The 13015-nt window shown below is 39.2% G+C and overlaps 1 protein-coding gene across 2 annotated transcripts in view; it reads right to left on the bottom strand.

Moving 5' to 3' along the window:
- Window positions 1–13015, bottom strand: part of OTUD7B (OTU deubiquitinase 7B) — a 103871-nt gene that overhangs the window by 13697 nt on the left and 77159 nt on the right. For both annotated transcript variants that reach the window (XM_053705379.1, XM_053705383.1), the window contains 2 exons: window positions 3026–3153; window positions 1815–1964 (listed from right to left, as the gene is read on the bottom strand). In XM_053705379.1, coding sequence (XP_053561354.1) covers window positions 1815–1964; window positions 3026–3153 — 278 coding nt within the window. The remainder of the gene's footprint in view (window positions 1–1814; window positions 1965–3025; window positions 3154–13015) is intronic.

Genomic DNA, 13015 nt, shown 5'->3' with positions numbered 1-13015 from the left:
GCCCCACTGAAAGAGGAAATTTGGTGTGCTGTTTCCACTATTTTTATTATTGCTACCTACTGTTCACTAGTGTATTAGTGAAACAGTTAAGGAGTGGCTATATTTTATATTATTGCTACCTCCTGTTCACTAGTGTATTGGTGAAACAGTTAAGGAGTGGCTATATTTTATATTATTGCTACCTCCTATTCACTAGTGTATTGGTGAAACAGTTAAGGAGCGGCTATATTTTATATTATTGCTACCTCCTGTTCACTAGTGTATTGGTGAAACAGTTAAGGAGTGGCTATATTTTATATTATTACTACCTCCTGTTCACTAGTGTATTAGTGAAACAGTTAAGGAGCGGCTATATTTTATATTATTGCTACCTCCTGTTCACTAGTGTATTGGTGAAACAGTTAAGGAGCGGCTATATTTTATATTATTGCTACCTCCTGTTCACTAGTGTATTGGTGAAACAGTTAAGGAGCGGCTATATTTTATATTATTGCTACCTCCTATTCACTAGTGTATTGGTGAAACAGTTAAGGAGCGGCTATATTTTATATTATTGCTACCTCCTGTTCACTAGTGTATTGGTGAAACAGTTAAGGAGTGGCTATATTTTATATTATTACTACCTCCTGTTCACTAGTGTATTGGTGAAACAGTTAAGGAGCGGCTATATTTTATATTATTGCTACCTCCTGTTCACTAGTGTATTAGTGAAACAGTTAAGGAGTGGCTATATTTTATATTATTGATACCTCCTGTTCACTAGTGTATTGGTGAAACAGTTAAGGAGCGGCTATATTTTATATTATTGCTACCTCCTGTTCACTAGTGTATTAGTGAAACAGTTAAGGAGCGGCTATATTTTATATTATTACTACCTCCTGTTCACTAGTGTATTAGTGAAACAGTTAAGGAGCGGCTATATTTTATATTATTGATACCTCCTGTTCACTAGTGTATTGGTGAAACAGTTAAGGAGCGGCTATATTTTATATTATTGCTACCTCCTGTTCACTAGTGTATTAGTGAAACAGTTAAGGAGTGGCTATATTTTATATTATTGCTACCTCCTGTTCACTAGTGTATTGGTGAAACAGTTAAGGCGTAACTACATTTTATATTATTGCAACCTCCTGGTCACTAGTGTATTAGTGAAACAGTTAAGGAGCGGCTATATTTTATATTATTGCTACCTCCTGTTCACTAGTGTATTAGTGAAACAGTTAAGGAGTGGCTATATTTTATATTATTGATACCTCCTGTTCACTAGTGTATTGGTGAAACAGTTAAGGCGTAACTACATTTTATATTATTGCAACCTCCTGGTCACTAGTGTATTAGTGAAACAGTTAAGGAGCGGCTATATTTTATATTATTGCTACCTCCTGTTCACTAGTGTATTAGTGAAACAGTTAAGGAGTGGCTATATTTTATATTATTGCTACCTCCTGTTCACTAGTGTATTGGTGAAACAGTTAAGGCGTAACTACATTTTATATTATTGCAACCTCCTGGTCACTAGTGTATTAGTGAAACAGTTAAGGAGCGGCTATATTTTATATTATTGCTACCTACTGTTCACTAGTGTATTAGTGAAACAGTTAAGGAGTGGCTATATTTTATATTATTGCTACCTCCTGTTCACTAGTGTATTAGTGAAACAGTTAAGGAGCGGCTATATTTTATATTATTGCTACCTCCTGTTCACTAGTGTATTAGTGAAACAGTTAAGGAGCGGCTATATTTTATATTATTGCTACCTCCTGTTCACTAGTGTATTAGTGAAACAGTTAAGGAGTGGCTTTGCTATATTTTACCTTGCTCTTTGCTGTCTTCCGGCTGCTCCATAGATACAAGAGCTGAGAAATGAGCCTGGTCATACGCCAGCACAAGGGGGGAACTGTGGCATTTGTTGGCAGGGACTTCAAGAGGAAGGTAGATGCCCCCAAAGGGTATAGGTGCAAATGCTACAAGTAAACACATAATCAGGTAAGTTAATATAATCACACAGGTAACTATGAAAATAAGCCTTTAAAGGGACAGTAAAGTCATAGTTAGACATTTATGATTTAGACAGTGCATACAATTTTAAACAACTTTCCAATTTACATCTATTATTTAATTTGCTTTCTTGTTATCCTTTGCTGAAAGGTTTATCTAGGTAAGCTTAGGCGCAGCAAATAAACTAGGTTCTAGCTGCCGATTGGTGGCTGCATATATATATATATATATATATATATATATATATATATACACACACATACATACATATACCCACAGATTGTCATTGTTTCACCCATGTGTTCAGTTAGAAACCAGTTGTGCATTGCTGCTCCTTCAGCAAATGATACCAAGAGAATGAAGCAAATCTGACAATAGAAGGAAACTGGAAAGCTGATTAAAACCGTATGTTCTACCTAAATAAAGAAAGAAAACTTTTGGGTTTGATGTCCCTTAAAGATTAAAACTAATGAAAAATAAAATTTAAATCACCAATATGTTTAAAAATCTACTGTACACATTCCTGGTGTAAGGTCTGGCATGAGCAGCAGAGAGATAGGGTGATGCAACATTATATATCATTGGTCAGATATCAGTTCTTAGTATCTCCAATAGACTCAGCCACACCATTCTTCAAAATCAATACAGTAACTATTGTTACTAGTTATTAGCATTTACTCTATACAGGGCAATTAACTTACAGGAAACAGGTGGTCAATATTGCACCCAATTAAAGTGGATGTCTGTGGAGGAGGAAGTCCTGATCTGCGCTTACTTAACATTTTGTATGTTTTCCTCTAGGCTCTCTTTATGGCATAGATGCCTGCATCTCACTTGTTTGTAATTTTTTGTTTACTTAAATCTACACAGAGTGTGGGGAGACAGATTAAAAACAAACAGGAATAAGAGTAAGAGCAATGCTGAGATAGTGATAAGAAAAAGTAAGAAACAAAAGAAAAAGCCTATAGTGAAGAGGGGTGAAGAGTGTGGGACACCAAGATGGCGGACAACTAAAGCAGAGCCTTACCTTCTCCTCCAGAATCTCTTAGCATTGTGTCTGCCACCACTACGATGGGCCTCTTCAGTACATGGGCAAGCACAAAGACATGGAACTCTTCCAAGCTCTCGTACACTGGCTCCTCTGAACTTTCAACACTTGAAAAATAATTGAGAGAGATCTGATCAGCCTGTCTTATGAATATTTCATTACACACTCTGAAAGTAATCCAAACACCCAGAGAACCCTGATCATCTTATCAGGGCAGACTTATGGCGTTTCAATTAATATCATCTCCAATAATATGCAATTATCAATGAAAACAAGACGAAAAAAAAAGCATACAGTTTCACAGTGAAGCCACACCAGATAAGTCCTCCTTTTAAAAACATCTGGCATTTGCAGACCGTATACAGTGGGGCTACTCTTTCAAGCAAGGCTAAATGAACGACACATTAAGGTCTCATGGAAATAATATGATTCTGAATCAAAACTTTATTTATTTTTTTATACAATCGTTTGGAACAACTGAGAGGAAGTTGTGGACTGTGGAGGAATACTAAAGTATTACATGTACAACAGAAACATTATAATGTATAACTCATATAAAGATATGACAGACTCGGACAAAGCAGTAACACTACAAACAGAATAAAAACAGTAAGTCTTTTGTTTCATGATTAAGCTATGTAGCTTCTTTTAATGATTGTTTTCATTTAAAAGGATACAACAAATCTATTATCAATAAAAACGTGTTTTTTTTTTTTTTTTAAAAAAGGAAGCACAGCTGTTTTCATTAAATATTAAAATAAAAAAATCAATAAACCTATATTATGTTGTCTTTACTATTTCCTGATTTGGGATTTCCATTACCCATAGTGGCTTCTAATTCTTTTTTCTATAGAATCTCCCTCCCCCATTACGAAAGTCTATTCTGATAAGCTACCAAACCATGGCTTGCTCTTTGTTGGTCTGCCAAAAAATTGTGTGTGTGTGTGTGTGTGTGTGTATATGTGTGTGTGTGTGTGTGTGTATATGTGTGTGTGTGTGTGTGTGTATATGTGTGTGTGTGTGTGTGTGTGTATATGTGTGTGTGTGTGTATATGTGTGTGTGTGTGTATGTATGTGTGTGTGTGTGTGTATGTATGTGTGTGTGTGTGTGTATGTGTGTGTGTGTATGTGTGTGTGTGTGTATGTATGTGTGTGTGTGTGTATGTATGTGTGTGTGTGTGTATGTATGTGTGTGTGTGTGTGTGTGTGTGTGAATACAAGGAGATGCAACTCTAATATAATGAAGGGGAGGAGTTTTCTACAGCTCATATACAGAATCTCTAGTGTCCATTCACAATAAAACCTGATGGATTAGTAAGGGCAAGTATAAGACAACTGAAAACAATACACAGCTGTGCATAAAGTGTGACACACAACAGTACATACAAAGACTTAAAGGGACAGTAAAGTCAAAAATAAATGTAACTGTATTGGATAGAGCATGCAGTTTTAAACGATTTTCTAATTTGCTTCTATTATCAAATGTGCTTAGTTCTCTTAGTATCCTTCTTAGTAAAGAATAATTCTAGGTGAGCTCAGGAGCATGCACCATAGACAGCTACACTCTACTAAACTCCTGTCAGCCTACCTAGGTTTACTCTTCAACAAAGGATGCCAAGAAAACAAAACAAATGCAATAATAAAAGTTACAAAATTGTTTAAAATTGTTGCTCTATCTAAATCATAAATGTTTAATTTTGACTCTACTTTAAGTCACTTTTTAATATAATATGCTGTAGGTTATTTTGCAATACTGATGTATAGATTTTGTACTTGAATAGCAGTAGTTATTGCTAATGCTATTTGTCACACTGTGACAGGATTCATTTTAAAGGGACATGAAACCTAAAATGTTTCTTGCATGAATCAGACAGAGAATATAATTTTAAACAACTTTCAAATTTACTTCTTTTATCTAATTTGCTTCATTCTATTGGAATCCTTTATGGAAGAAGCAGCAATGCACTATTGGGGGCTAGCTGAATGCACTGGGTGAGCCAATAACATGAGGCATATATACGCAGCCACCAATAGGCAGCTCCTGACTCTACCTAGGTATCACTTTCAAACAAGGGTATAGAGAGAACAAAACTAATTAGAAGTAAGCTAAAACTTTGTTAAAAATCACATGATCTATCTCAATCCTGAAAGAAAAAGTGTGGGTTTTATGTCCCTTTAAATTTAACATGGCGTGCTGTGTATGATACAACAGCAATATAATCTTGTAAACAGAAAGCTCAAAGGCCTTTTGTGTGTGTAGGTTCTGTACAATAATGGGATATCACTGCACCACGTTTTACATGGAAATACTGACACTTTAGCAAGCCAAAACAATGGCCTATTAAAAAAAAAAAGCATTACTCTCTTGAATTTTCATATTTTTTTGTTTTCATTTCAAGTTTTTCTACATTTGCTGGTAAGTTTCCATGTGAATGATAGAGGCTTAGTATCTCTTTACTTTTGCTTGCTATGACAAAGGCCAACTAGAAACATTAATCACTGTAGGCTCTAATGAAGAATACCAGTCAACAAAGCCATTTATTTATTTGGTTTGAGCTCCATGTCACAGCTTCAATATGAACCATATAAACAGTCACTCAGTTTGATAATGGTTCACAAACTACATATTCTAAGAAAAAAATAACAGAATTACTGTGAGCATTAAAAGTTTTATTCAATGTCAACGCTCCAACATAAAACAACCACATTTAGACAGAAATATACCTGGTGTCACACAACATAAAAATTGAAACATCCAGGCTCCAATTTTATTAACCTGATACTCTTTGAACATTATGACTGATAGTGATATCACAAGGTGTTTATGCTATTATATGCTCCAATAGACTCCTCAGTGCTAAACAGGGGGTACAATAAATGAACTTCAGACAAGGAATGGAAGGCCGGGACAGAAGTAATTGTGGGCTCTGTATACTAAAGAGCTTACAATTTGGATTTTGGAGGCAAAAAGATTTAGAACTGGCAAACTATGACACTCTTCTAGCCAACAAGCAATATTGCGATTCTTTAAATAAAATAAACAAATTTAAGAAAGAAGAAAAAAACCTACAAATAATAAATATACTACATATACTACAGACAATGAGCTCCATGTACTAAGCAGCATAAGCTGTTTCAGAGCCGTTGCAGGGCAGGTTCGCACATGCTTCCAGCAATATAAAAAGCAGCGGTTATAAATCTCTGCCACTTCTGTTGTGGCGGAGAGCAATCACCCTGAACACTTTCATTTGGGGTGACTGACAGGCCCTTCTACCACAAGATTGGTCGTCCAAGAGAAGGGGTCGGCATTACACACTCGTCTGAGAGAGAGTCCACTGCCCGTACACATTGAAGGAACCTCGTCACATGCCTTTTACAACATGGGGGGCAATAACATCTCTTAAGACTTCTAAGGTTTACCCTTAAAATATAATGTATTGGGAAGATCTGATGTACCCAGCACTTGAGAATTATTCTTAAAATGTATCTGTAATGTGAATATTTTACTGTGGTGACCATAACAAACCACCTAATTACAGAATCAAATCTACCCACTATGTAGGGACATGCCTGAGAGACAAACACCCAAGACAAACTGCCCAGGAGTAACTACTGCACATTTCTGCAGCATAAGAAAGAAGTGAGAAGCAGTGCAGGCATAAAGGGGGCATCCCCCAGCTCAGTGCACTGCTAGCATGTGTTTGAAGAGCAAACTGAAGTAGCAAAATCAACGTTTCCTTTTTTTCTATGTTCCAAAGCCAGGTGTCCTGGCCCTGTGTGATAACGCTATATGTATTAAGGTTCTGAACCCACAAAACGTATGTGCAAAAGGCTGCAGAATAGTGATTTTGTTGTAAGCAGATAAGTATTCATATGGTGCACAGGGAGATCCTAATGGGACAGCAGAACAATAGGAAGACATTATTTGGAAACATAATCCTTGCAGAAAGAGTAATTGTTACTTAGAAGGGTCACAACCTCTTAGTAAAACATGGCTACAAAATAATGTCTACAGCCCTCACTACATTACTCTAAATAGGTGCAATAGTACTGGAGGTGGTTTATTTACAGAATAATTAAAAGACTGTATAATCAACAATACATAAAAGAAAGACAATGTAATAGCACATATGAGTAGTAGATTTTGTTTCTGACAAATTTAAAAAATGACTTCCATTTTCCCCTCCTCCTGTATTATGTAACAGCCATCAGCCAATTACAAAGGCATATGCATATATACTGTGAAATGTTGCACATACTCAGTAGGAGCTGCTGCCTCAGAAAGTGTGCATATAAAAAGATTGTGCACATTTAAAGGGACAGTATACACTCATTTTCATATAACTGCATGTAATAGACACTACTATAAAGAACAAGATACACAGATACTGATATAAAAATCCAGTATAAAACTGTTTAAAAACTTACTTAGAATCTCACAGTTTAGCTTTGTGCTGGAAAGCCCACTGCAAGTGTGAAATAAGAACCCCCCCCCTCCCCCACCTTTTGCATATGAAAAGACCCTTTACACAAACAGTAGCAAGCTGGAGAAGGTAGCTGACAGTATTCACATAAAACTTTGGGGCTTGGTTAGGAGTCTGAAAATCAGAGCAATGTTATTTAAAAATAAGCAAAACTATACATTTAAAAAAAAAAATAAACTTTATGGGCTATATAAATAGATCATCTGCAAAATATGTATGCAAAGAAAAAATGAGTGTATAATGTCCCTTTAATAATGGAAGTAAACTGGAAAATCTTAAAATCGCATGCTCTATCTGAATAACGAAAGTTTAAGTTTGCCTTTAGAGTCCCTTTACGGACCTAGAAACATAAAAAAGTAAATACCCACTGGTTCTGAATATGACACCATTACAGCATGTGAAAAGCAATATATTGGACAAAAACATAATTTATGCTTACCTGATAAATTCCTTTCTTCTGTAGTGTGATCAGTCCACGGGTCATCATTACTTCTGGGATATTACTCCTCCCCAACAGGAAGTGCAAGAGGATTCACCCAGCAGAGTTGCATATAGCCCCTCCCCTCTACGTCACCCCCAGTCATTCGACCAAGGACCAACGAGAAAGGAGGAACCAAGGGTGTAGTGGTGACTGGAGTATAATTTAAAAATAATTACCTGCCTTAAAAACAGGGCGGGCCGTGGACTGATCACACTACAGAAGAAAGGAATTTATCAGGTAAGCATAAATTATGTTTTCTTCTGTTAAGTGTGATCAGTCCACGGGTCATCATTACTTCTGGGATACCAATACCAAAGCAAAAGTACACGGATGACGGGAGGGATAGGCAGGCTCTTTATACAGAAGGAACCACTGCCTGAAGAACCTTTCTCCCAAAAATAGCCTCCGAGGAAGCAAAAGTGTCAAATTTGTAAAATTTGGAAAAAGTATGAAGCGAAGACCAAGTTGCAGCCTTGCAAATCTGTTCAACAGAGGCCTCATTCTTGAAGGCCCAAGTGGAAGCCACAGCTCTAGTAGAATGAGCTGTAATTCTTTCAGGAGGCTGCTGTCCAGCAGTCTCATAAGCTAAACGAATTATGCTGCGAAGCCAAAAAGAAAGAGAGGTAGCAGAAGCCTTTTGACCTCTCCTCTGACCAGAGTAAACGACAAACAGAGAAGACGTTTGTCGAAATTCCTTAGTTGCCTGTAAGTAAAACTTTAGGGCACGAACTACGTCCAGATTGTGCAGAAGACGTTCCTTCTTCGAAGAAGGATTTGGGCACAAAGATGGAACAACAATCTCTTGATTGATATTCCTGTTAGAGACTACCTTAGGTAAGAACCCAGGTTTAGTACGCAGAACTACCTTATCCGAATGAAAAATCAAATAAGGAGAATCACAATGTAAGGCTGATAACTCAGAGACTCTTCGAGCCGAGGAAATAGCCATTAAAAATAGAACTTTCCAAGATAACAACTTTATATCAATGGAATGAAGGGGTTCAAACGGAACGCCCTGTAAAACATTAAGAACAAGGTTTAAACTCCATGGTGGAGCAACAGTTTTAAACACAGGCTTAATCCTGGCCAAAGCCTGACAAAAAGCCTGAACGTCTGGCACTTCTGACAGACGTTTGTGTAACAGAATGGACAGAGCTGAAATCTGTCCCTTTAATGAACTAGCAGATAAACCCTTTTCTAAACCTTCTTGTAGAAAAGACAGTATTCTAGGAATCCTAACCTTACTCCAAGAGTAACCTTTGGATTCACACCAATATAGGTATTTACGCCATATCTTATGGTAAATCCTTCTGGTAACAGGCTTCCTGGCCTGTATTAAGGTATCAATAACTGACTCAGAAAACCCACGTCTTGATAAAATCAAGCGTTCAATTTCCAAGCAGTCAGCTTCAGAGAAGTTAGATTTTGATGTTTGAAAGGACCCTGTATTAGAAGGTCCTGTTTCAGAGGTAGAGACCAAGGTGGACAGGATGACATGTCCACCAGGTCTGCATACCAAGTCCTGCGTGGCCATGCAGGTGCTATTAGAATCACTGATGCTCTCTCCTGTTTGATTCTGGCAATCAATCGAGGAAGTAACGGGAAGGGTGGAAACACGTAAGCCATCCTGAAGTCCCAAGGTGCTGTCAGGGCATCTATCAGGACTGCTCCTGGATCCCTGGATCTGGATCCGTAACGAAGAAGCTTGGCATTCTGTCGAGACGCCATGAGATCTATCTCTGGTTTGCCCCAACGTTGAAGTATTTGGGCAAAGATCTCCGGATGAAGTTCCCACTCCCCCGGATGAAAAGTCTGACGACTTAAGAAATCCGCCTCCCAGTTCTCCATTCCCGGGATGTGGATTGCTGACAGGTGGCAAGAGTGAGACTCTGCCCAGCGAATTATCTTTGATACTTCCATCATTGCTAGGGAGCTTCTTGTCCCTCCCTGATGGTTGATGTAGGCTACAGTCGTGATGTTGTCCGACTGAAACCTGATGAACCCCCGAGTTGTCAACTGGGGCCAAGCCAGAAGGGCATTGAGAACTGCTCTCAATTCCAGAATGTTTATTGGTAGGAGACTCTCCTCCTGATTCCATTGTCCCTGAGCCTTCAGAGAATTCCAGACGGCGCCCCAACCTAGTAGGCTGGCGTCTGTTGTTACAATTGTCCAGTCTGGCCGGCTGAATGGCATCCCCCTGGACAGATGTGGCCGAGAAAGCCACCATAGAAGAGAATTTCTGGTCTCTTGATCCAGATTCAGAGAAGGGGACAAGTCTGAGTAATCCCCATTCCACTGACTTAGCATGCACAATTGCAGCGGTCTGAGGTGTAGGCGTGCAAAGGGTATTATGTCCATTGCCGCTACCATTAAACCGATTACCTCCATGCATTGAGCCACTGACGGGTGTTGAATGGAATGAAGGACACGGCATGCACTTTGAAGTTTTGTTAACCTGTCTTCTGTCAGGTAAATTTTCATTTCTACAGAATCTATAAGAGTCCCCAGGAAGGGAACTCTTGTGAGTGGAAAGAGAGAACTCTTCTTTTCGTTCACCTTCCATCCATGCGACCTTAGAAATGCCAGTACTAACTCTGTATGAGACTTGGCAGTTTGGAAGCTTGTATCAGAATGTCGTCTAGGTACGGAGCTACCGAAATTCCTCGCGGTCTTAGTACCGCTAGAAGAGCACCCAGAACCTTTGTGAAGATTCTTGGAGCCGTAGCCAATCCGAATGGAAGAGCTACAAACTGGTAATGCCTGTCTAGAAAGGCAAACCTTAGATACCGGTAATGATCTTTGTGGGTCGGTATGTGAAGGTAAGCATCCTTTAAATCCACTGTGGTCATGTACTGACCTTCTTGGATCATGGGTAAAATTGTTCGAATAGTCTCCATTTTGAACGATGGAACTCTTAGGAATTTGTTTAGGATCTTTAAATCCAGGATTGGTCTGAAAGTTCCCTCTTTTTTGGGAACCACAAACAGATTTGAGTAAAACCCTTGTCCCTGTTCCGATCGTGGAACTGGATGGATTACTCCCATTAACAAAAGTTCCTGTACGCAGCGTAGAAACGCTTCTTTCTTTGTTTGGTTTGTTGACAACCTTGACAGATGAAATCTCTCTCTTGGAGGAGAGTATTTGAAGTCCAGAAGGTATCCCTGAGATATTATCTCTAGCGCCCAGGGATCCTGGACATCTCTTGCCCAAGCCTGGGCGAAGAGAGAAAGTCTGCCCCCCACTAGATCCGATCCCGGATCGGGGGCTCTCAATTCATGCTGTTTTAGTGGCAGTAGCAGGTTTCCTGGCCTGCTTGCCCTTGTTCCAGGACTGGTTAGGTCTCCAGCCTTGTCTGACGCGAGCACCAGCTCCTTCTTGTTTTGGAGCAGTGGAAGTTGACGCTGCTCCTGCTTTGAAATTCCGAAAGGAACGAAAATTAGACTGTCTAGCCTTAGGTCTGGCTTTGTCTTGAGGCAGGGCGTGGCCCTTACCTCCTGTAATGTCAGCGATAATTTCTTTCAATCCGGGCCCAAATAAGGTCTGCCCTTTGAAAGGTATATTAAGTAATTTGGACTTAGAAGTTACATCAGCTGACCAGGATTTTAGCCACAGTGCTCTGCGCGCCTGAATGGCGAATCCGGAATTCTTAGCCGTAAGTTTAGTTAAATGTACTACGGCTTCCGAAATGAATGAATTAGCTAGCTTAAGTATTCTAAGCCTGTCCGAAATGTCGTCCAGCGTAGCTGAACTAAGGTTCTCTTCCAGAGACTCAATTCAGAATGCCGCTGCAGCCGAGACCGGCGCAATGCATGCAAGGGGTTGTAATATAAAACCTTGTTGAACAAACATTTTCTTAAGGTAACCCTCTAACTTTTTATCCATCGGATCTGAAAAGGCGCAGCTATCCTCTACCGGGATAGTGGTACGCTTAGCTAAAGTAGAAACTGCTCCCTCCACCTTAGGGACCGTTTGCCATAAGTCCCGTGTGGTGGTGTCTATTGGAAACATCTTTCTAAATATCGGAGGGGGTGAGAACGGCACACCGGGTCTATCCCACTCCTTAGTAATAATTTCATTTAGTCTCTTAGGTATAGGAAAAACGTCAGTACTTGTTGGTACAGCAAAATATTTATCCAACCTGCACATTTTCTCTGGTATTGCAACTGTGTTACAATCATTCAGAGCCGCTAACACCTCCCCTAGTAATACACGGAGGTTTTCCAGCTTAAATTTAAAATTTGAAATGTCTGAATCCAATCTGTTTGGATCAGAACCGTCAGCCGCAGAATGAAGCTCTCCGTCCTCATGCTCTGCAAGTTGTGACGCAGTATCTGACATGGCCCTAGCATTATCAGCGCACTCTGTTCTCACCCCAGAGTGATCGCGCTTGCCTCTTAGTTCTGGTAATTTAGCCAAAACTTGCGTCATAACAGTAGCCATATCCTGTAGTGTTATTTGTAATTGCCGCCCAGATGTACCGGGCGTCGCCATATCGCGCACCTCCCGAGCGGGAGATGCAGGTACTGTCACGTGAGGCGAGTTAGTCGGCATAACTCTCCCCTCGTTATTTGGTGAAATTTGTTCAATTTGTACAGATTGACTTTTATTTAAAGTAGCATCAATACAGTTAGTACATAAATTTCTATTGGGCTCCACTTTGGCGTTATTACAAATAGTACAGGTCTCATCCTCTGAATCAGACATGTTTAACACACTAGCAACTAAACTTGCAACTTGGAAAAATTATTCAAGTAAAATACAATGAAAAAACGTATTGTGCCTAAGAAGCACAGAAAGATATATAACAGTTGAAATCAATAAACTTTGCAAAACAAAACACAATTTTAGCAAAGGCTTGTTCCCATTAGCAAAGAATAACTAACCCTGATGGCATAAAAAAGTTAAAGAATAACGTTTTTAATCACAGTCAACTACAATCTCACAGCTCTGTTAGATTACTTCCCTCAAACAAGCTTTGAAGACCCCTGAGTTCTGTAAAGATAA

Source organism: Bombina bombina, chromosome 1, assembly GCF_027579735.1.
Source record: "Bombina bombina isolate aBomBom1 chromosome 1, aBomBom1.pri, whole genome shotgun sequence".
Lineage (NCBI taxonomy): Eukaryota > Metazoa > Chordata > Amphibia > Anura > Bombinatoridae > Bombina > Bombina bombina.
The sequence above is the reverse complement of the archived record's forward strand: the minus strand, read 5'-3'. Positions and strand labels throughout refer to the sequence as shown.